At 40.6% G+C, this 25,026-nt stretch overlaps 1 protein-coding gene across 2 annotated transcripts in view; it reads left to right on the forward strand.

Annotated features, from left to right (window-relative positions):
• Positions 1–25,026, forward strand: part of KIAA1217 (KIAA1217 ortholog) — a 184,062-nt gene that overhangs the window by 141,239 nt on the left and 17,797 nt on the right. Inside the window, exons 7-13 of one of the 2 annotated variants that reach the window (XM_009887136.1) lie at positions 358–462; positions 896–948; positions 7,853–8,013; positions 14,675–14,850; positions 21,992–22,122; positions 22,368–22,515; positions 24,178–24,679. In XM_009887136.1, the coding sequence (XP_009885438.1) occupies positions 358–462; positions 896–948; positions 7,853–8,013; positions 14,675–14,850; positions 21,992–22,122; positions 22,368–22,515; positions 24,178–24,679 (1,276 nt within the window). The remainder of the gene's footprint in view (positions 1–357; positions 463–895; positions 949–7,852; positions 8,014–14,674; positions 14,851–21,991; positions 22,123–22,367; positions 22,516–24,177; positions 24,680–25,026) is intronic. The other variant, XM_009887138.1, reaches the window with a different exon arrangement.

A 25,026-nucleotide genomic window follows, 5' to 3' on the forward strand; every position in this document is an offset into this window, starting at 1 on the left:
GTAAAAGAGAAAATATATGTAATGCTGAAAAAACTATTTTCACTAGTTCCAAGAGGCATTAACTGATTGGTTTAGGTGCCTGTCTCATGAGATCATTAGAAGTTTATTATCTGGGTGGGTGGTTGTTTTGTTCTTTTTTAACAAAGCAGATGTTTTTCTTATTGTCTGTTACCATGCGAAAGCTGTCCAAACCAAGACACGGTAAGCTGCTGCAACAAGGTATATGCAAACTGGTACCCATGGGCCTTTGCACAAACTCCGTAGTGTCTTTCCAATCCTGTGGTAATCATTCACCTAGAAAAACAAGTCTGAAAGCAAATATATCTGGCTTTAACAAACGGTTCTCTTGTCTTACAGAGAGAGGATACAAGCCATGGAGAAACAGATTGCCAGTTTAACTGGTCTTGTTCAGTCTGCGCTTTTTAAAGGGCCAAATACAAGTAATAGCAAAGATGCTTCTAGGTAAAAAAAGAATTCATTAAATCTGTTTCTCTGTAATGATTTTAGTAATCAGTCAACAAAAATAATATTTGAATGTAATAGTAAAAAAACCCTGAATGCTCAATCATTTTTAAATATCTTCATCATCCCCATGAGAATGCTAGGCAGAGAGGAAGAATAAGCCAAATGATAGATGGAGATTAACTGCATTACTCTTCTTTGTGTTAAAAAGAATTAATGTAGCTACATCTCTGTGCTTTCTACTGCTTATACTCCATTCCTTGCTTAAGTTGTATTAAAAGCTGATTTTTAAAAAAAACACACTGACAAGCTACTGGTGATTTAAATTAAAAATATATATGCTAGAGAAGGCCATTTAATTTGCTGATTATAAACTTCACTACCGTTTTACTGTTAGTAAGTTAAAATCATGATTTTTCTTTTTATTACTTAGTGAGAAGATGATGTTGAAAATTGTGTCCAGCAAGAGCAGCATTGACACTGCAGGTAAGATAATTCACTTTTAATTTACAAATTATTCAGGTGTGTGAATAACTATAACGTTACTACTATCCCAGCTTATGGAAATGTCAAATTTATTTAAATTCCCATAGCTGTACTGTCAGAACTGAAGTTTAAGTTCAGGATATGGGAGTCGATCACATCCTTGTTAAGAGAGGAATTTCTGACAGGTTGAGGTGGTCTTTGGAATGAATTTCACACCTGTGCTGAATGGTTTAAATGAGATTCAGAGTCTCTGCATATGGTGAATTTTCCAGTGACTCATCCCGTCTATAGTATATATCTGTCATTAACCCCAGATGTATCCAGATTGTTGTAGAAAGCTAAATATTTCATTCCTATTCTGGTCACCTGAACTTTTCTCTAAGGTTCTTCTCTCAGTAGGATGCTATGGATGTAATGACACTACGAAATTTAGCAGTCAGCAAGATAGCACTTTCCTTAATTAAGCCATATTGATCTGCTACTAATTATTAGCCTGTGCCTAAACTGTTCTGAGCAAGCATCAATTACGAAGCCAATAAGAGCTGGTCTTACTTTAGCTTCCCGCTTGGAGAGCTGTTAAGTGTTTAAAAGACAGAGTTAAGGCTGTTGTGAAAGAAGATCTCCATGTGATTGGAGCTCTTTGTGTACGGGCTGCTGCTGGAAGTGTCTGCAGGGTGTGCGTGTGTTTATATGCCTCCTCTTCAGCCTTTGTCATGCACTGAATGCAAATAAAGGCAGTTCCCTACTTCCTGGTAGTGCTGTTCCCACAGGGAGGTCTGTGCTCTGCAGGTAGTAAACCACACACATTTATTAGCAAATCTATTATGCTCTTAACTAGCCTTTCTGTTGGCGTTGTTAGTTCACGTTCAGGATTCCTGTTTATCTGGAATTGCAGTATGTCCTCCTAACCGACAGAAATCAAACCAGACCTGGAAACTATCGAGCATGTGCAAGAGAGGAAGAGCTAAAGTCCTGGTACCAGAGCTTTGCTCCCAAGCCACTCTCTGGTCCTGTTCCAACTCTTCCCTTCCTGCTGGCCCCTGGATGGGGAGAGCAATACTTAAGGCTGTGAAGAAATAAGTGGTAATTTATCAGTTTCAGACAACTTGCTGAAAAGTCCATCATTTTTCAAAACAGCTGCAAAATGCTCTTAGACTTTTCCCTATTTCAGTGTCATCATAAACTGAGAATTTATGGTATTTCCCACTTGCACAGGCCTCATCTCATACAAAACACCTATGAAACCATCAAAACCTGCACACACACTGCCTTGTGTTCCTTTTTATATTGTAATGCTGTTCAGCCTCTCTGCTTTCCCTGTGTTTGTACTAATTTGTGCAGGGCACTGAGTTGGAGATCCTGATCTAAGTCGGCCCTGCTTTGAGTAGGAGTTTGGACCAGATGACCTCCAGAGTCAACCTAAATTATTCAGTGATTCTTGTGCACGTGTGTGAATGTGCTTTCAATGAAATGAGAAATGGAATAATATTCACTAGGAGAAGTCCCTACACAAAGCGGAAGTGAGGGTTCCTCGGGGTGGAAGTCATGCCCAGCCCACCAGGAGAGCATGGTTCATCAGACCAGCACCCGTTTCCTGCCACCGTTTTTCCCAAAGACTCCTCACTCACTACCTTATCGTGTGACTGAACACATGTCCCTGAAATGGCAAAATTACATCTAACAGCTGCATGTCCAAGCGTGGGGGGGTGGAGGGTGGGGCGTGTAATTTACTGTCAAAAGCCCAGATCAGCATCTGTCACATACTGACAGAGACATTGACTTTGTCACGCAGCCATGCCTGTATCCAGCATGTGAGTAAGGATACCAGCATTCACCTTGTGCAATAGATGCCTTTCTGATCACTTGGGAGACAGGGATAGGGCAGTGGGTCCAGCCGTGCAGCCACCTGCCTGCAAGGATCCCTATCAGTTCTACAAAGTATAGTTGTAACTACAGCATCTGCCTCCCTAATCCTGTCCTTCCAGCATGACTCAAACGCAAAATTAAATTGTAGCAGGTAAGGGAAACAAGGTGTGATGCTGACCTCAATATACTACAGTACTGTAACGCACATCAGCTATTGTTGAAGACTGCTGTATAATAGAATAGTCCTGCATAATAGAATCCTTTGCTTTTGCACCTGCTTTTGAAATTGCACATGGCAGAGCCTAATAAGTCAACGCAGTCCCTGCTTACTTGAAAATTAGGCAGTCTGCCAGAATATGTTACAGAACGTTTCTCCTTTTTGTAAATATGCTTGGGTTTAAATGTGCCCACAGCATCTAGAAACACTTCTGCTGACCACTGTTTTGTTCTTCAGTTCACCCTAATCCTTATTAAGTATAGCCATTTAGACAGTCGATTCTCTTAGTATACACTTGACAACTGTGCACTGAGATACCAGTTTTAGCAATTTCAAAGTCTATTTGAAAGAAAAAGTGGTATAAAATGTTGATTGAGCAGTCCTTTCTAGAGCACTGGTAAGCAGAAACGTGAATTGCTTCCCATCCTGCACAATAAAACATCTGTGCAGGATAAAATTGGCTCATCAATGTTGAACCAACATTGTATTTTATAGTATGTGTTCCAATGATAGCAGACTTCCATGCAAAAAATAGAGAACTAGTTCATTTGGGAAGGGAAAGAAATCAAAATTTCTAAATCCTAGATAACTGTATATAGCTAGATTGTGAATACTCTGTTTGGTATTTCTTATAAACCAAATTGTTGTATTTAACATGTTATTGCTTTGCCAGTCTGTAGCAGATTCTTTACCCTGAAATATTAAAGAGTCTAAGTAAAAATGCTTTTTCACTGGGGAAGATGAGCCTCTAACAATCATACTTGTCTGCATTTCTTATGTTTTATTGCTTTAGGCTCGGTTCTTTCATGGGGGATGGGTTCAAAGAGCAGTAACCTTCCACAGATTGGCTATTTCTCTTCTACTAATATTAGGAGAAATCCCATGACTGAATCCTTACAACCTTCTTCAGTTATCAAAAGTGAATGGCATCAAGGGACTCTTCACTTAGGAACAGCATGTGACTCTAAAAACGAACTATACTATGAAGAGTATCCTGGAGATTACTAACAAATATGCTGAGAAATGCTCACGTACTCTCTTTTCTGTCATATTTTGTTCATCAAGAGATTGATAGATTAAATCCTGGATTCATTGTTTAAATTCAGATCAATTTGCATCATGGATTACCAAAAACACCAATAGTTCTTTACTAGTTCCTGCCTTGTTGGAAGAGGACGAAGGACATTTCAGTATTTCACGAAAAGGGATCAAGGAGCACGTCTTTTCTGCACTAACACCACCAGTACAAACCAAGAGAGGGAGATGGCAGCAGGGAGAAGTATAACACGTGTAGGGGTTGGGTTTGATTCCTGGCTCTTTGTGAACTGCCTTGTCATCTGTGCATATCTCTGTGCCTTTTTCACATGCATGACTCTTGCTGTGATGATTGTTGAATTAAAAACATTGTCCATATCTGCTTGCTGATCTTAGATTCAAAGATACATCACTCTAGTCTTCTGGATCACTGAGGTGAAGTTGCACACTAATATATATAGAATATTCTATTTTTAAGGGTGCTTTAGTGCCTGGCCATAACAGCTTGTTATGATGGAATTGCAACCTTAACATTGCAGTTGTCTATTTATTTAGTAGATTCTAACTGGATGGTGAGAGAACTAAGTAACTGTCACGTGTCTCCCCAAATGACGTTTGAAAATGTTGTGGCTCTTTAATAAGGAGATGAGTAATCTGTGAAGAAACTTTGCTGGGTGTCTTCTGATGGCCTTTTCTTCTAGCCTGCTTCAAAACAAAATCTTAGCATTTTCAAAAGAAAAATAAAATCTGGAAAAATGGAAGGAGAGCAGTGTCTTTGCAGCCATAGCAAAGGTCAAGTGTCAGGGATTAGAAGTTGCGTTCCTTACCTTCCTGAGCCTTGGCAAATAGCAAGCCTTTCCCCATTCTGCACATCAGTTCTCTTTGTACTTTAAAAATGGAAGCTTAGTTCATTAGCCTTTGTAAAAAACGTTAACATTTGGGTTTTGCCTGGAGTATTAGGGAATTATGGAGGGGTTTTGCATTCAGGCCCCCTTACCTTGCTCCAGCAAGGGTTTATTTAAAAAGCGGAGAGCCAACGCCATTTCTTTCCCTTCAATCCATCTGGACATACATCTAATCGCAAAGCTACAGCCTGGGACTATTTCCAAAAGTAAGTTATACTCCCTTGATGAAGCAGCCCCTCATTCAGCTGCCTTTTTATTCCTTTCTGATGAAAATACATATGTCTGAGAAATCAGCTGCTGATCCTTACTGCGCTCCCATGCTCACTTGGTGTCTGTGTTGTTTCGCACCCTCGGGAGTCCCACATTGTGCTTCACAGGCTCTGAGCACACTCTGCAGCAGGGACACCGTGGCAGCTGAGAGTACCTAATGCTGAGAAGAGGTGGCTGAGTCTGCAGAGGAGGAGAGCTGCTTTGTAGGGAGTTGGAGACATTTATTGTTTACAGAAGCAGATCACAGTCCATCTATGCTAAAAGGAAAGCAGGCACCCCTTCCTGAGAAAATATGTGAATTGACTGGGGTCCAGCATGGGGGCGGGGAGAGACTGGTGGGGACTGATTCATGCCTTGGCTGCATCATCACAGGGTCGGGGGCTGAGCTTTTGGAACTTTTGCTTGAGGCAAAGAATAGCAGAAAGGTAGATCTGCTTTCACAAATAGTCCAGGCGAGGGATCAGAACTCTTGGAGGCTTACCCACATTTTTCAGACTCTCTGGTGGTTTCTGTCTGTAGGGTTTATGAACTAAATACCCTTTTCTTAAAAAAAAAAAATAATCCAAAAATAGTGTGTGGAGGAGGGAAATAGATGCTTGACTGTAGGAAAATCTGCAGTGTACATGTAGACAGATAAGTATTAACATATATTAGACTGAAGCATGGAGTGGGTACAGAATGGCAGTGAGCAAGGACTGTTTATTTCTTAAGTGTTGCTTTCTGTTAAGCAGCTCTTTGAAAAGTCAAGAGAGCATTGAATAGTACTGGAGTATAGCAAAAATGTGCAGCAGCTTGCTCAGCAGTGAAATGAAAAGTGTCGTTGTTGAAGCACCAAGCAGATCTAGCTAGAGCATGTTTGGGTAAGGTATAGCATTACAACGGCCAGCACTGGGCTAGAACAGCTTTTTGTTTGAGCATGTCTCCGGAAGCCTATGGCATGGCACACCGTACATAGCACGGGTGCAGCCAGAGGGGCCTGTGCTTTTGCTGACAGCAATTGCAAATGTAGGTAAAGCAAGAAACATGATTCTTCAGAAACCTTTTAACCTATTTTAAAATAAAAATAGTCTGGTGTAATTTCCGTCCTTTAAAAATGCTTCCCCCAGATGAATTTTGCAAAGGCTATGTTTGAGGTATCCACACCTGTTGGCAGAGGAATAACAATTTGTTGTTATGCTGAGCTGTACTCACTCAGGCACATTTGGAGACTTTACCGATTGAAAAGACTACTAGGGATGAGAGGGTAGGGATAAAACTTACCACTTCTGGGTTCATACTCATTCCATCCATAAAAACGTGTCATGCACTTTCATGCACTGAAAATTTGCCTACAACAGGCAAAGAAAAGCTTGCAGTACTAGTTTCTGCTTGATTTCATTGAACTTGATAGAATGTGTGTTTGTGGGAACAAATTATGACCAAAGTCCTTGTGGAGGTCCATTGATGAGTTATTTCTGTTTCTTCAGATTTTTTGTTTTATTCATAGAGAAGGAAGAAAATGAAGTGGGAGATGTTATAATGCAGTAGTTCAGGGAATGGCAGCCATCTGAGCCCGAGGGACAAGGTGGATTTGGTACTGTGATCAGAAGGCTATGCAGGGCTACATAGTGCTGGACATAAAAAATGAAGTGTGTCCTACTGATGGTGTGTCATTTTGCCTGTTGGCAGTGGGGAGGGGAAGGGACACATTAGAAAGAAAATTTGAAGAATATGGGTGTGTAAGTACAAATTGCTAGAAGAAGCTGTAACATGACTATTAGCTGATGGGCTGGAATTTGCTGTACCCTGTAAATAAAGCTTCTTCCCAGGTACTTGAGACTGAAAAGAACAAGCTTGACATTGATGCTGTGTAGAGGAACAGCATTTTTTTAAGAAAGAAAGTCTTGTGAGGACACCGAAGGTTATTCTCAGTGTGGCTCAGTTCACTTCCTTGTGTTATGCTGTATTGCCTTGTAAACACAGTCGTGAATAAATGACAGACTAAAGGGGAGTGGGTGGATGCAGCACAGCTGGAGAGCAGCTCTCTGCCACACCACTGTTGCATTGTCTTCTTCTGGACTTACACAGTAGCTGTTGGAGACACCTAATAGAAGTAATGCAATTGTACTTTAAGCAGTAAAGCAAGATTCTTTATAGAAACCTTTTCCCCACACTTGGCAGTTTGACTGAATCGCTCTTCGGTGATAACTAATCAACAAATATGCAGTTCAGGAGTCCTGTGAATTTGCATCAACATGGTCTCAGATAGCTCCTGGGAGGACAATCCCAAAACTACTTTCAGTACCCATTTGATTTGCTGCTGTTTTGTGTAATCTGCAGTTATAGCATTTTATCCTATCTCCACTTCATGTGGTAGGATGCAGTCTAGTGGTAATGGAGTGGTCTGGTACAGCTGAGGTTCCAGCAAAGATAAATTACGATATTGTACAGTCTTCCCTCAAAATATATAGGATAAGGAGTGCCAGTCCCTTGTTAATACTGAGCATTGGCAGCTGTTATTTTGTTTTCTTGTCCATCTGTGTGAAATACATGTGGATTCAGTGGGCAGAGGAAGGATCACGCTTGCACCTTCTCTGCTGGTGAGCTCAACCTGTGCTGCTGCTTATTGCAGGTGCTGCTACTGTATCTGGGGGGAAAAACGCAATGGCAACTGTGGAGTCAGCTGTCATCCATCACCCTACTGGAGCCCCATCAATGCAAGTCAGCCTGCATGGTATGAAACGCAACGTGTCAGATCTGCGGCTGCAGCTGCATCAGATGAAGCAGCTACAGGTATGCTTATCTGGGTAATGTCGGGAAAGTAGGTTGTCAGCAAATGCTCTTTTCCTTCCTTTCTCTCTCTCTCTTTTACCTTTTGTACATGAGTGATTCTCAGTAACAGAGTTCCAGCAAAAGGAAGTCCCAAGTATTACAGACACAAAAGAGTATTCTGCTCTAGCGTACACTACTTGCATAGTCCTAGAGGTATGAGAATTAGCTCAGTTTAACTGCTTCTACTCAGGTTTGAGAAAAATTTCATTTCTAGCTTTGTTTGATGACTCTAGACATTAGAGCAGTATTTATATTGTAATAATATCAAGTCTGTGATTGCAGTTTGGACCCTGCTATGCTATGCGCAATATAAACATGTTGGAAGAGCCATGTTCCTGCTCCATTCTGTTTACAGTTGAGACAGTTTTTAAGTTCCTGAATAAACAACTTTGATGTCAGAAAACCCAAATGTAGCTGAGGATCAGTAGATATGCATTAAGTCAGAGTTTAAGTCCCGTATTTACAAAATCCAGAAGGGTAGCCAACTTGAGCAGCAAGGAAAAAAGATATTTCAAAAGTTGCTGCAAAGGTTTGTTGTGCCCTACTTACATTCACATTTTAGCAGTACCTTCCTAACACACATCAACGCCTCAAAACGTGCAAGAAACAATAAGAACAATGAAGAGTTAACCAAAATGTTCTGTTGACACATACTGTCATGCTGCAAACGTAAATATATGCTGTTCATCTCAGACACGGTGAAAATAAGCTTATGCAGCTGTACAGGTCTTTAGCCCTTCACTTAACTGGAAACTGAAGAGCACTGCGTATTGTCTCAGAAGATGTAAGGAGGTAAAGCAATTTCTTGTAAGACAAAGTGGATAGCAGGGGAAACTTCAATACTCTGCCAGTTCTCCTTGCCTGGAAAGTGACGTCACATATTTGGTATTGTAGGGCTGTAGCTACTGCTATTACAGCCAGGGTGGTTTTGAATATGGGAATGGTACTATGTCAATCTCCTTTGACTTGATGATGAATTTTAGAACAGAATAATTGTAATACAGATCAGAATTCAGAGCACATTTTGCCTTCACTTCCTTAACTAAAGGGAATTGAATTATGAACCAGTCTTAGGGCAAGGGAGCAGAAGGGTGAGGTAAGCGTCAGGGTAAAGAAAATGTGGCCAAGACTGAAGACGCTGTGACAAGGGCCTGTGCTCAGTTTGCTGGCAATGAAGAGATGACAGAGGGTATTTGGAGGAAACAGTTGTGTCAGCCAGGTGAGCTCTGCCTGTGACACAGCACCCACAGAATCACAGAATCACAGAATGGTTAGGGTTGGAAGGGACCTCTGGAGATCATCTAGTCCAACCCCCGATTTACACTGTATTTACATTTTCAGTTTAGGATGAGGATGTTCCTACAGCAAATGTATCTTTCAAAAGCTGTTCACAGCAGTGCTGCCTACATGCCATCATGGTCCCCATCTAATTTCAAGACTTTGGCTTGGGATCTCTACGGGATCTCTACCCTGGCGCATTATGTGTAAGTGCATATTCTTTCACATTTGTGCCGCAAACCACTTCAGCCCCTGTCCTTCTGTAACCCCATGTACTAAATGCAGCTTTCGGCAAATGCCTGTGTTCTGGCCACCAGCTGTGCTTACAAGTGGCCTTTTAAAGTGGGATGGAGGTGGCAGTGCTGTGCTGGAGGCAGTCAATGCATTGTCATCACAGGGACTACTCACCAAGGAGGTGGCATTTCCCCAGCTGCGCCTTGTCTCCACAGCCGGGGCAGTAACCTTGCTTTTGATCAGATACAGCATTATGGCACACAGGAGTGAAGAAACTTGTACCATCTGCACAAATCAATGCTGCCAATGAAGTCCTGAGAAGGAAAAAAGGACATATCCCGAGTGCGCTCATTAACTGTGACTGGTTGCCCTTATTTCAGAAATGATAGCAAATTTGGTGCATCATGCCAGTAGGAAGTGGGCAAATTTGTGATAGTTGGATGGAAGAACCTGTAGCTCAAGGGAAACTTTGGTATATTATGTATAAATTACATTCATGAGAGCGAGTTTTTGTCATGACTTTCCTGAATGGGTGGAATTATTTTGACAAAGAGCTCATCGTTTGTAGGGCAGCAGGTGAAACAAGTAGTGTTTTAAACTGAAGAGTGTTGAAATATCACACTTCTAATGAAAAAAAAATCCGCTGTTTTTTTTTTTTTTTAAACAATTCTAAGTAAAAGGGAAAAGTATTTTTCTGTTTTTCCAGATTGTTTGCATAATATGTTTGACAGTACTTCATATTTTTCACTTTCACTGTTTCTCCTGGGTTGGCAGTCAGTTTTTTCCTGTTTGTGTGAATTTTTCATACGGTGACAGACTAAAAGAAACACTTCCAAAGAACCGAAAAAGATGATTGCACAGGCACAAAAGCTGGCAGGATAACTAAGAAGCAGGGATAGGACATAAAACTATATTTAATACTGTCTATGGTTCAATTTTTAATTGATGATATCACTGTAACTTCTTACTCATTTGCTAAAATAGATTCAGAGAAACACATGATGCAAAAGACCTGTTCATTCATGTAGCCTTTGTCTGTGCTGGCAAAATCCTCTTTTTAAAACATATTCAGCAGCAATTGATCAGATGTATTGATTCACGCACCAGCTAAATGTATGTGGTACCAGATGCAACCAAGAAGTTAAGACTGTTTCAGTCTGTGGTTGGATTTTAACTAGAGATTCTTGAAATAAAGACATTTGCGTCGTGGCCATTGCTAAAGATTAGATACACTTCTTGCTACTCCACTTGTGTCTTCCTTAAGCACTCTGATTTTCAGAGATACTCAAGAAAGATTAATTTCATGGTGCCATGGAGTTTTCCTCATTGCCAGAGATAGGCTATAACCCAGCTTGTGTCCTGGATGCATTTGCTGTTGGTAAGACTGGAGGCCATGGTGAGTTCAGTGGGGTTGTTCATTCTGCACTCCCAGATAATGAGAACTCTTAGTGGCAGGTTTGAACCAAGCCTTAGAGTACGTGTTCATGCTCTATATTATTATCTTATATGTACACTGGATTTTTTTTGTCTATTCCTTCCTTTCTTTAATTGAACACATTTTAAGGGAAAGCAGTTAGATATGATTAAGGTTCAGCGTTAGGAATGTGTATGTATGCATGCTTTTCCTTCACTCAATGTATTATATGCAGGGAAATTAGTGCTGCAGAAAGGACAGAAAATGTAATAATAATATTGTCATAAATGGTATATGATACTCAGTTTCACAAGTGTAACTTTGAATTAGAAATTCAAATATGTTTTGAGCTGCATTATAGAATTGGTGAGACTACATTTAATCTATGTATGGTAACAAATGTCAAGAATTAGGTAATTAGATTCTACAGAGATCCTGAATTGCAGGCAGTCGGTCCCTGTTTGTGGCTGGGCACTGTAGTATGTGTGGAGGGGGGTGGCCCAGAAGCCTCTCCCAGCAGGGCCTGGGAGGCTCCCACTGGACAGGTCATGCTTGTCTCCTAATGAGAAGCAGGGCTGTGAACTAATACTTGGTTTTCCAGTTACCTGTCTCATAGATAATAATTGGTTCAAAGGGAACTAAACTGGTTATCAGATTATTCTTGAAGTGGGTGCCAGAGGCAGTGCTGGGGTACTTGTGAGAGACCATTGATAGCTAGAGCAGTAGCTGAGGAAGAGGGACAGGGTAAGTATCTGGAGAGATTGGTGAGGCTGGGAGTGAGAGTTAAGGGTAATGAATGTAGGAGAGGATGCTAGAATTCTAAAAAAATGTGCTAAATTTATTTCTGTTAGATTGCTGCTTGCGGTTGTAAGTCAAGTTAAATCTAATTAGCAAGAAATTGCCATTTGGTGATGACAGAAAAGCCTGCATTGCTTTTCCTTACCTTTGGGCATTTGACTTTGGAACTTGAATACTGTTTTACCAAAGTTTCTTTTCAAGTGTGAATGTCTAAAATTGTTTATTTGTCTTGTTTTCAAGCAAACTTAAACTACGAAAAGTTCTACTCTGTAGAACCAGAATAACTCTGGCAGATCCATAAAAATTCTTCCACTTGAGGTGGTGGAGTAACTGGAAGAGGTAGTCTGAGGGACAAATGGGGTGAGCACTTAGCCAGGGAGTCTCAGATCTGATACCTGCTGGCAGAAGAAAGGTAAGAATCAAGTTCAGTTCCAGAATGTGGAGGTAGATGTGCTGTAGCAGCCAGAGAGTGCCTCCTCTTCCTCAGCCACAGATCTTCCCCTCTGTTCCTGCTCGCCCTGTCTTACGTTGTCTTTTGGCTGGTCGCTCCGCCCTGCTTAAACTCAAAATTACTCCTCTCCACTGGCTCCTTCTCTTCTCTCTCTGCACCCATTTGTACCTCTCCCTTCTCATCTTCTGTCCCTGCTCCCCAAGCATGAACAAACCTATGTTTTCCAGAACTAGCCAAGTGTTGCATGAATTTTCATACAAGTGGCAAAAACATCTCTTTGATACCAAGATGAGTCATTTCCCAGACTTCAAGAGCTCACTCCAAACATTGAAGTTTGGGAGTCGTCAACATGCAAGCTTTTTGAAATATTGCTGAGTTATATTTTTATTCCCTAATCTTGTTACCAGAAATCAATGAACTTTTATGACTGAAACTTTCTGATACTGTTCAAGCACTGCATAAGTGGAAGTGACAAGCACCATAGTTGCAGGTATCACTACAATAAATGTAGATCCTCTATATACCCCCATAAGAAGAAAAAGTGCCATCTGCCATTGCACAACCTCACACACTATACTCAATTTTGAAATTACTGGGAGTCACTGTTACCAGCTGAGGAACATACAGGACTTAAATTCTGGACACCTGAGGCTTAAGTCTGGCTCCATTACTGACCTTTTCACTGACCTTGGATCACTTGTTTCACATTTCCCAAGTGACTTCCCTGTGTCAAATTTCCCTACTTTTTAAAGAGCTGTGAATAAACTGTATGACTGAAGTGTTACATGCTCATTCACTCGTTTATTCATTCATTTATGTTTTCCTTCTTGAAAATATGGCATAATATGAGATATGTGTCTCAGATAGCTGTGCTGGCCTTGCTGTCAGAGATTTTAATTTATCAAACCCAAACGTTAATCCCATAGTGGGGAAAAACACACATATGCACTGTCTTCAAAAGAATCCAGTCTGGTATAAAGCAGCTGACAATGTTTATAAATCTGTGCTGCTTCAAATGTTTTCCAGCTTCATTTTTTTCCCTAACTGCTAACACTTATCTTCAGCTGAGTTTTGAGCTAACACCTCCGGCTTGTCACAGCTCAGACCCCCCTGCGCACTTTCAGTGAAGTGTTACCCTCCCTCTCATCACAGTTGTCTCGCTGGAGAAGGCAGAGTCAGGCACAAGGACTGAAGAGTCGGGAGAGGAGAGTTGAGTTTGTTACTCCAATTCCCATACTGATTGGAAAGAATGACCTGGGCAAAGGCTTTTTTGTCTCTGATTCCTATGAATTCTCTTATATCAACTTAAAAAGAAGTCTTGTTGCATTATACTGTCTTGTCGGTAACCCATGTTTCTGATTCTTCCTATTAGGCAGTGGTTTTACTTTGTATGTTAAATGTGATTTGATTGTTAAGCCTGGATATTTAGAAGACAGCTGTCAGTTTGATTGCTAGTTTTTAAACAGGAATTTCATCTCCCAGTTGACACAGGTGTTTTTTAAAATCTTCCAGTATGAGAAGGCTGCTAGGCTAACAGAGTTGTATTCATGTTGCCTATATCCTAAAGCTGTGACTAGATGGAGCCCTGCTTATCACTTTGAATCTTGCAGCTTGCGTAAGAGACTTAAACAGGTTTGGTTTGTGTTAGTGAGGGGCATAGCTGCTCTAGGGTTACCCACACAAGAGTACGGTCTAGTTTGCTTTCTTAGCTGTGTTTTGCTCTGCAAACAATATCAGTAAGAAAATTAATGCTTTAGATATTTGACATAAGACTAAGGCAAGAAAGAAGGTGTGACTTTTACAATTCTCAGAAAATGACCATATTATAAAGGGGTTTTTTTTGGTGGGTGAGGGGGTGGGGGGAGTTATGTGTTGCAGATGAGCTGTACGTCTGTACCAAATTACACCGGATGGCACAATCCTTCCTCTGCCACTTGAGAGACTGAAAAATTCCGATCTGAGAACAGCAGTGTGTTCCAGCCTTGTCATTAATGTGTGGGATTATCCACCAGGCATGTATGGACAGTGCGATGCATAAGCTTACGAGATATGCGCAAAGTGGAAGCCGGGCTTTCGGCATTCTTGTGAGGCATAATTAATTCTTGATTCGTGCTGGACTGAGCAGAATAAAGGGGCCACAATCCTTGCTGAAGTTAGGCACTGAAGGTGGTGTACTGATCCCAACGTCTTTTGTTTGTCAGCTCACAACTGGAAGTTAGATATACACATTAGAAGTTAATCAAATTTAGGCTTTTCTCACCCCCAACACTCTTCCTCATGGAATAATGTTTATAGGTAAAGTAAAAGAGAGGAAGAAGAGGGTAAAAACTCTCTCTTGCTGTAGGGCTGTGTTTATCCCAACCTATTTCTGAGCTCTGCAGTGTATTCTGTTGCCAGGGATGTCAGTCAAGCAGGAAAAATTGAAGTTGATTTCTTTTGTGCAACAGCTGCAGAACCAGGAGATGCTGAGGGCAATGGTGAAGAAAGCAGAGCTGGAAATCAATGGCAAAATGATTGAAACAGTGAAGAGGCTTGAAGATCCTGTGCAGCGACAGCGCAACCTGGTGGAACAAGAAAGGCAGAAATACCTCAACGAGGAAGAAAAGATTGTAAAGAAGTTATGGTGGGTTGAGAAACTGCTTAGAATTTCTTGCTTTTACCTGGCTTTTTCTTCCATAAAGTAGTAGCTTTAGTAAAAGATTTAGTTTGCTAAAACTTTAGACTTCAAACCAGTAAAACTTTAGTGAAACTGCACCTGTGTATTCTGTTTTACCTGTGTTTCCTTGCACTCATATCGGCTATAAAACTGTCTGTGTTGTTCAAAGCACTCGTCCTGACTGGGAGTCCTTCTAAGCACAGCCCACTGGGTAAGTCCCACCAGTACAAAGAGTTTTAACCTCTTCAGAAGTGCCCTGTAAAGGGACAGATGACTGTCCAAATTCATCTGCCCCTGACAGATGAATTTCCTCAAGAACAAATGCATGCAAAGGAAGGTAATGAGTTTGGCTTTTAAGTATGGAAACCAGATTTCAATAGCAAGTGCTTTGGCTATTGCATGGGAGAGGTAGAGGAAGGTCATAAATAAATGACTGAAGTTTAATTGCAGTCGTCAATGCTGGTCTCCATTTAAAATTTACTCACTGGGCTTTCCATACACTTAACTACAGATAAAAATACTTTTCTTTTTTTGTTGTTGTTGTTGTGTAAAGGCTCTTTGTAAGACTCTTCTTTTCCCCCAAAACTTTGGCCTACCAAGACTGATGGTATCCAGTTGTTTTAGTCCATGTTCAGAGTCAGCAGGAGGCAAGATAAAGCTGAAATCAATAAAGGATTTAACTAGTTCTAACACTCACATTTGTAAGATGCTACATAACTAATTATTTCTCATTGCTGCATTTAGTTCACACCTGAAAAATTGCTCCATAATAGAGTGAAACTTTATAGTCAGCTTGTCACTGGAAATGATGATTGAAGAGTCATAGGAGTACAATTATTGACAGCTAAGGAGAGTAAATCCTTCCTGTTGATCAATGTGTTGTCAGATGAATTAGATTTGTTATAAAAATGATGCATCTGTAAACACAAAGTAGAATGTTACTAAGAGAGTGTATGTTTTCTGTGAAGAAAAGTTTAATGTGTAGTAATAGTCCATGCTGGTGTATATAATCCTCCCAGTTGGTTCGTATTCTTAAATAACATTGTTTTGTAGTCTTAAGTAAGTACCCTCCTGTTCATCACTTTATTCCTGTGTACCTTATTGCCTAGTTTCTAGATTGTTTGCTCTCTGTGGAAAGAACAATTTGTGTGATGGCTGTTTATTGCATGCCTCATAAAATGGATGCTGAGTGAGGTCAAGTGCAAACGGCATTAGTTGTTACGGCTTTTTATTTAGGATACAACTTTGATTGCAATATGCTTCTGTTTTATCAGTGTTCAGATTTTTTTCCACTCACGGAGTTTCTGCTGCTTCTGTGCTACTTCATTTGTTGATATTACAGGAAAGTGTCTTTCTTAGATCATTCATGGGCTGTAAATGTTAGTTCAACCCTTTTAGAGACATGCTAGAAACAAATGCCAAATCACAAACAATTATTGTTCATCAGTTGTGTCCAATGAGATTTCTTTGTCATGTATTTGAAGATTTGCAGCATCACAGCCCAAAAGAAAAAAACACACCTGACAACAATGCTTTATGTTCAACAGCTGATGGCTGTTAATAATGAAGAGCATACATCACAAAATTATGCATCAAATGTCACTGGCAGTATTCAGAAAAAGGTTAACATTCTATATAAGCACTTTCAATTAAGCTGATCCCATTGCAGATGTATAAACAAAATGCAAAGCAACAGGGCAAAAAATTTACCATTTCTTAGTCTTTCAACTGTTGGCCTCTCGACCTTTCCTAAATCGTGGGACTATATCTGTAGACTGGCTTCATGCAAGACAAGGGAGTGTAAAGATTTCTGCAACACTTACAAAAGTGTATTTACTACTCTGAAGAGGTAAATCTCAGCTTAAAAAGCTCTCCTTTCTGCAATTCTGAAGATTATTGCCAGGACATGAAAAAATAAAAATATTGGTTGTTTCACAATGTAAACAGCAGCAATGTCAGTGTACATTTTGGAACAAGTTTTCTGTTGACCTCATTCATGATGCCACCTACAGAAATGTGCCCATGTGTGTCACAGCTATAGCAGGATTACAGTTCAGAGATATCTAATGAAATCTAAGGAACACTATTAAATGTAGTGTTTATTCACACTTCTAACAGTGAAATACATACTCAGAATTTACTGGGTAGGGTTCTTTCTATCTAGTCTTTTGATTCAACATTAGGGATGTCATACATGACACTTTTCGGGTTGTAGATGCTAGCCTTAAAATTTACCAGACCAAGGACAAATTATGATGATACGACACATTCACAACATATATACTTCATTAGTCAGGAGGAGCATGTTGCAGGTATGACTACTATGTGTTGCAGATTATTGTAAGCATTTTAATGGAGGGGGTTTTATAAGTACAGTATTTAAATTGTAGCCACATACAAGCTGTCTAATTGGATATGATACATAGTAAGTTACAATTTTTGGTTTTGTTAGGATAAGCATCAGACTTTTTTATAAGAATAACAGTGCTCAGTAAAAACAAAACCCCACTTAGCAGTCTTAGAGAGCCACTGGTAGCAGACACTTGGGAAAGAATAGAAGAACAAGGCAAAATGCTCAGAGCACATCTTGTTGCTTTTGATGACTTGTAGCTCTCTTCCACGTCACAGATGGTATCTTCATATGCAAGAGGTATGCATGGATTGTTGCCTTTTCATGAACCTATGCATTTTTAAAAATTTATGTAAACTTGGTTGCGTACAGCATCTAGGCACAGTGAATTCTATAGAGTAATTCTTTTTTGAGTAGAAAGAACTTTTGTTTGTTTTTGAATCTTTGATCTGTCAGTCAGTCTACAAACTCTTAAACTATGCACAGCAGAATATTCACCCTCTCCATGCTAGTTGTGATGTTACAGACGCTCCCCCACTCCATTTTCTGATCATGCTTTTTCCAGCCTGAAAGGTTCTGGTCTGCTTAGTTACTCCTCTTGTAGGAGCCATTCTATACATTTAGTCATCCTGTTGCGTTTCTGTATGCCCTTTCTAACTCTAGTGTACATCTGTGAGATGTGAGTGGGGAGAGAAGAGAGCCCTGCGATGGTTGTATCTGATGTAGGCACACCATCACTTCATGCAGTGGTGTGGTGATAGTCCCCCTGTCCTCATGTTGCACGTGAGCTGTCCATTACAAATCAAACATCTCACTCACAAGGGATGATTATCTGTTCAAAGTTCACTATTGTGTATAAAAAAATTAGGATTTTTGGAGGTTGTTGGCTTTTGGTTGGGCTGGTTTTGTTTTTATTTTTCCTTTTCTCATGAGCATTACTTTACATTTATCAGGACTTAATTTAATCTTTGCGGTTTTTCCTGGTCAATTATCACAGAATCACAGAATGATAGAATACCAGGTTGGAAGGGAACTCAAGGATCATCTGGTCCAACCTTTCTTGGCAGAAGCACGGTCTAAAGATGACCCAGCATCCTGTCCAGCTGAATCTTAAAAGTGTCCCATGTTGGGGAATCCACTGCTTCCATGGGGAGATTATTCCAACGGCTGATTGTTCTCATTGTGAGAAATTTTTATCTTGTGTCCAATTGGAATCTTCCAGGAGTAATGTGTCCCCAAGGGAGTCCCTATATTCTTTGTAGCCACCCTTTAAATACTGGAACATGGTGATAAGGTCTCCCCTAAGCCTTGTTTTCTCAAGGCTGAATAAAACCAGTTCTCTCAACCTTTCCTCATATGGCAGGCTTCCCAGTCCTTTGATTATCTTTGTGGCCCTTCTCTTAGTATCAGATGGTCCATCTGCAGCCCTCTGCAGTCACCTTTTATTTTCATTCCCCTGAATATTTTAATATTTCTTTGAGATTTTTTTACTGTATTATTCATCCTCTTTTCTAAATAATTTATATTATGTTGAAAAGCACCAGGCCTAGCACTGATCCCTGTGGAACCCACCAGCAAAGGACATTCATTGAGCATGCTGTTCATTGATCCCTTCCCTTTACTTCCACTATTTTATCCATGAGAGAATTTCCTCTCTTGTCCCATGGCAACTTTGCTTTCTTGAAAGCTTTTGCTCAAATACCTCACTGAAAGCCTTTTGAGCTATGGCTTTTCCCCATCCTGTTGTTGTTTCCTTGTGTATTTTTGAGACTTACCCTCTCTTTACGCAAATCACATTAATTCCTCCCTAACACAGCATATTTATCCATTGGTCCAGTAGTTCTTTATTGTTTATCCTTTATTTTGGTATCCAACCATTAACACCAGTCTGGGTGTTAGTCTCACCAGAGTACAGTTCCCCGGATAGCCTCATCCCCTTTTAAAAAACTTAATTGTATCATCTGTGACACTTTCCACTACTCTGATGCCAAAGCAATTTTGATCAAGAAGTTAGATTCTTAGCATTAATGGTTCGACTGTTTCACCCTGGAGTTGCTCTTGAACTCCAGGGCAAATGCCATCTGGCCTGGGTGATTGGTTACTGTCAGTGTTGTCTGGTTCATTATGTAACCTGTTCTACTGATACTACAGTCTGAGACAGATCTTTTCGTGCTTTTTTTGCCTGAAGAAAGATAGCAGCATAAGAGCTTGCCTCTTGTGTAAAACATAGATTCAGAAAAGTGGTTTATCTTGTATTAGCCTTCTGAAACTGCATTAAGGTGAGCGTCTTGTTAACTGGGTTTGCTCAGTCCAATCTGTAAAGTCATTTCCCCAGTTACAGAAAAGAAATGCTGGAGACCACTGGATCTGTTTCAAACTGTGGTTCCTGAGGGCTGAAGTTTCTTTTCCCTTGTAGTTAGCACCATGAGACAGTATAATATGGTATCCCGTGACTAATTTCAGGGTCACTTGTCTTGTTTGATAGTGTCACTGTATGGAATCAAGGGGGGTTATGATGACACTTCCATTTCTGCTCAAAGAACAAAAGGGAAAGAAAGCTATTGTCTGCTACCTGGAAGTCTTTCCGTTATTACTACATTTCCAACAATCATAAACCTACCAAAATATCGTAACATTGCTCTGTGTTTGTTCCTTTCTCTTCTTTCCACATATGAGTCAATTTAAGCTTCTGCTTTTTTTTTTTTTTTTTTTTTTTTTTGTTGCCTGGTAGGTGCCAATATCTGAGAAGCCGCTTTTCCAGTGCTGATCTGCAAAAAGGGGTGGGTGGGTACCCGCGATTCCCAAAGTAGCGCTGCCCAGCCTGAGTGTCGGTATTGGGGCATTAAGAGCAGGGAGGATGCATGACTTTAGCACACAGTTCCGGAGGGCAGGAGCCTTTGCATTGTAGTGAGTGACAGAAAGCCGAATTCTTTTTCGAGCTCCGTCCTAAACTATGTCTGTGCCCTTTATTGCAAAGGCAGACAGACACAGAGACAGCAGATACCTACATTATCAGAGCCTCTTCCAATGGAAAAATACCCCGAGAAACGTTCCCTTGCTGCCATCGTGTGGTCCCTTGGATTGTTTCCGGCAAGAATGCTTGTGCTGGTGGAAATCGTGACTCCCCCAGTCCTTCTTAAGGCAGAGTCTTTGGGAGAAGTGGTCTTAAAACAGGAACAGGATCATTTGCCTCCACTTGTTTGTGATCTGTTCGTAAGCAGCTTGTGATTCTTAATTCAAAATTGTTTTATAGTTTATAAAGTTCATAGTCTTTTAGATTGAAATTAACTCTTTGCTGTGCGCACTTGATACTCAGATCCTGATACTATATCTGTTTCTCTGTATATCAGAAGTACTATTGTATTGCCATTTATTGTTCTGTGTGACTGTGCTTCTACTTTAAATTGACCTAAATGTGGAATGGTGCGGCAAGGGATTTTCTCCTTTTTATCCCATTACTGGCCACCTCCTCGTCTCTTTTGCTCCTCATGTTGCCTATCCATGGAGATGGAGCTAGGAAGTGACCTGGCTGAAAATAAGTAATTTCCTGCTGGATTTGCATGGCAGTGCTGGCACAAGGGAAACGTGTGGAAATGCAAGACCTGTTGTTGGTGCAGAAGACAGTCTTTGCCTACCCCTTTTCAGGCAATCAATGCATATCTTGGTTCTCTTATAGCAATTGCAAAACTACGACCTGAGTGGATGCAAGAAATGAGGCCCAAAACTAGGTTAAAATGAGTAGCCATTTTGTCAGTTCAGAGTTTGCTTTGCATTGTTTTCTACCATGCAGTTAAACTGTTTCTCAGAATATTCCTGTTAGTAAAGTTGGTATCTTAATAGAGGTGGATTTTTGTTAGAATAAATATTCAAGAGATGATGCTTTTAAGGTATTCGCATAGGTATTTGTATAGTTGCGCATAATGCTTTTCAGGTTTTTCTGAGACATTTTTAAGCTTCTCTGTGGAAACTCCAGCTAAAGCAATGTGGTCTCAACCTAAACGGAAAAAAAGTGGCTCCCCCAAAACATAAATAAAATTTATGTGTCTGAAGAATTGTGAAAATTTATGTGAAGTATGGAAGCACTGGAAAAAATATTGGAAAAGGTGATGAGGAGGCACCAGATGGAGCCAGAGGATGCACAGTTGGAAAAAACGTCTGACATGATTAATTCTGGAATCCAAATGCTGAACGAGAGCTGCACACAAGGCGCACTTGCTGTTTCAGTCTGGCTATTTGTGGAGACAGGACCCTGTATCCTGTCTGGCAGGACCCAGCAGATAAACAGGGTTGCATCAAGGGGCCATTAGTGCCAGGTTTTGGGTTGTTACTTCACTGTTAGGCATCCTTTGCATGTCATCAGCAATGAACAAATGCAAGGTGCAAACCAGTACTGGATGTTGTGGTACAGTGTGTCTGTACCCTTCTAGGGTTTGCATCCCCAGAGGGCTGTCTGTTAGTTGTGTTTCACCACCCCACCTGCCCTTTGTAGCACAGCTGCCCTGAGGTCAATGTGCTCTGCACATCTGCAGCCTGTCAGAGAAATCAATGACTTGGGCTAGTTACAAGCCTGTTCCTATGCTGGGAGTGTGTCTAGCATCTTCCCCTCATGGTACCCTGCTGTTTTTTCAGCCTGTAGTGTCAGATTTAAAGATGCCACAGTTGAGTTCTGGTTTAGTTTAGTCTATTTGTTTACATGTATTTGATTGTAATGTGAAAGTCCTGCTTACGTTTTACGTCCACTTTTTTTTGTTTTGCCAGTGAGCTGGAGGCATTTGTTGAAGACCTGAAGAGGGACTCCACTGCTTCCAGCAAGACAGTTACACTGAAAGATGTTGAAGATGGAGCCTTTCTTTTGCGTCAGGTGGGAGAAGCTGTTGCCACCCTGAAAGGTATGTACTTTTCCTTTTTACTTTTGGTTCTTCTCTTTTAACCACAGTGGCTGAGAACAGCTTTGCCTTTGATCTGGGGGCATTAACTTTCACTTCCTAAAAGATTTAAAATTGGGATTAAGGAGCTGGTTGCAGGGCCCCTGGAGAGAGGTTGACGCTCAACTATTCAATATTCACCCCATCATCCGTTTCTCTCCAGGGCTTTTATTGTTTCCTCTTGAGCCTCACAGTTGTTGTCTTTGCAGGAGATTTCCCAACATTGCAGAATAAAATGCGTGCGATCCTCCGGATTGAGGTAGAAGCTGTGAGGTTCCTAAAGGAAGAACCACACAAGCTAGACAGCTTGCTGAAACGTGTGCGCAGCATGACTGATATCCTTACCATGCTCAGGAGGTGAATTTTTTTTTCTTCTTCTTCAAAACTAAAGAATTTCCTCAAGCAGGGCTGGAACAGCTTTTGGGTTTGGCTTCTCCCCCTTTCCCCAGGCAATTTTGAGAAATGCAACTTGCAGTATTTTATAGATTCTTCCTAGAGCCCTCTCAAAGGAAATCAAATTGGCTTTTCCTGTGCTCTGCGCAGTAGTTCTGTTCTGACCAACAGCCCCAGTAGTCTAGAACTTGTGATTGAAACTAGCTCTCTCTGAACTCCACACTTCCAGATTTGGGAGGTACCTGGATGAGAAAGCTTACAAAGTGGCATCAGTCCCATATCTGAGCTAATTAACTGTAGGCATTTACAGCAATCTAAGATAAAAGAAGTATTCTCTGACACTGAAACATGCATCCCCAAAAATGTAACAGTAAGAAATAAAACAGGAAAAGATTCTAAGTGGATAAAGATATCCTAAATCTTCTGAAAGAAAGAAATATTTTTCAATATGCTTGTGAATTCGTGCAAATTCTTTATTCTGTTCTCTGCAAGGAAGATGCATTAGAGAAAGTTGAAATATTGGATAAAATTTCTGTCCACTAAGTGCCAGTGTTTAGCTATGTTTGTCAGAATATATGAGCAGCAAATGACTGCTGATTTATATGAGGCAATAGGCATTAATTCCTACTCAAAACCAGTGAATCAGGCCAAACTGTCAGTGGTGGTGATCTCAATTTTACTTCAATTACAAGAAAATGTAAGTCATAAGTCTGTTGTTGCTACCATTATTCTAAGGGATGTAGGGCAGTCATTGTTTCCATATATCCTGGAGCATATGTAAAATGGATTTGCCAGTACTGGCAGGTGGATAAAATGGTTTATGTAACAGGTCTTCTAAGAGCCGTCACTTATTTTTCCATGTAGATAAACATTTATATCCTTTCATATTAGTTTCTTTTTCTTAAAAATGACTACAGTTATTTCCTGTCTCACCCTGTTTGGAAAAAAAAAATAAGCTATGCATGCCACAGTTTTACCAAAAGCAATTTTTTGCAGTGAAATTACGTATTAAGCCTCATAAAGTCTGTTTCAGTAATGGAAAAACTGATGGCATTTGATGGCTAGCTACACTCTGAAGCTCAGCCATTTCACAGCTAGCTACCAGAAATAGTTGACTTTTTACATCCTCAGCTCATTCTACCCCAAATTCTTGACAGACAAGACTTTTGTGAGGTATCATTTGAAGGCTTTGTTTTGGCAATTTGCCAAACTGCTACCTCATGTTCTATGTAACTACCACCTTCTGTGCTAATAGTCTAGTAACATCTTGTTTAGCTAGTTACAGTGTACAAAATTTAAGTCATCTGATTTCTGTTCCCCCTCTAAAATCAACCCACTGTAACTCATGGTTTAGTAAAAAAGTACTGGTACATCCATGAAGGTTTGTAAACATTTTAGAAGGCAAAAACATCCTAATTTGAGCAGCCTCTTTAAAGCTCCAAGTCCCTGGCTCTGAGAGAAAGCTATAAAATCACACAACTGAGAGCATTAGTAAGAAAAAAACACCTTTTTGATATTTTTGATATAGGTGCTTTTCCCTTGCAAAAGTTTATTGTCAAGTATTGCTCATGACTTGCCTGTATGCTAACCATGTGCCATGCTGTTGTGTTCAATTTGGCTGGGCAGACATGTTACAGAAGGACTGCTAAGGGGTGTGGATCCGTCCCAAGCCGTGCAATACTCTGCTATGGAAAAGGCCACTGCAGCTGATGCTCTGAAAAACCAGGAGGAGCTCAAGCATGCCCAGGGACACGCACAGCAAAACCTCACAGCAATCACATCAGAGTCCCAGGTGTCGTCGGTCAAGTCAGAAGTCGTCCCCTTCTCAACAATGATGGTCCATCATGTGCAGAGCTCACCTGTTGTCATTCATCAGTCTCAGCACTCGTCAGCCCTGGTCAACCATGCCCAGGGTTCACCCACTGCAGCCAGCCACAGCGAAGGTGTGCCGGCAGGTGCCCACCTTTCGGCCGCCCCACCAGTCACCCCACAAGAGCCTACAACAGGATCCCAGCCCACACAAGCCACGCCAGCACCACAGGTCTCTGTCAATGGCAACACCATGCAAAGTCTTTTCATTGAGGAAATTCACAGTGCAAGTACCAGAAACCGAGCTGTATCAATTGAGGTACGGTGTATTCTACTCAACCAGTTGTCCTCTCTTTGGGTCTGAGTTCCCAGTCTCACTCTTGAGACTGCAGGTGGGATTTTTCAAACGCATTTTGGGGATTTATATGCTTAACCCCTAACTACACCGTGCACTTCTGAAGATACCCTCTGATTTTGAATGCAACAGGATAATAACATGCAACTGAAATGAGTAACTGTGTTTTTTTAAATAAACTTTATTAAAAAAAATTTAAAGAATCTTTTTTAGAATACCTTGTTTTTGAAAAATAACATATGATTCTCTGGCAACGCTTGCATAAGTGGATTTCATTCACTCTTTAAATCTCCATATCCCTCATTATGGAG

The sequence above is a fragment of the Charadrius vociferus genome, unplaced genomic scaffold, assembly GCF_000708025.1.
Source record: "Charadrius vociferus isolate BGI_N301 unplaced genomic scaffold, ASM70802v2 scaffold126, whole genome shotgun sequence".
Classification (NCBI taxonomy): Eukaryota; Metazoa; Chordata; class Aves; order Charadriiformes; family Charadriidae; genus Charadrius; species Charadrius vociferus.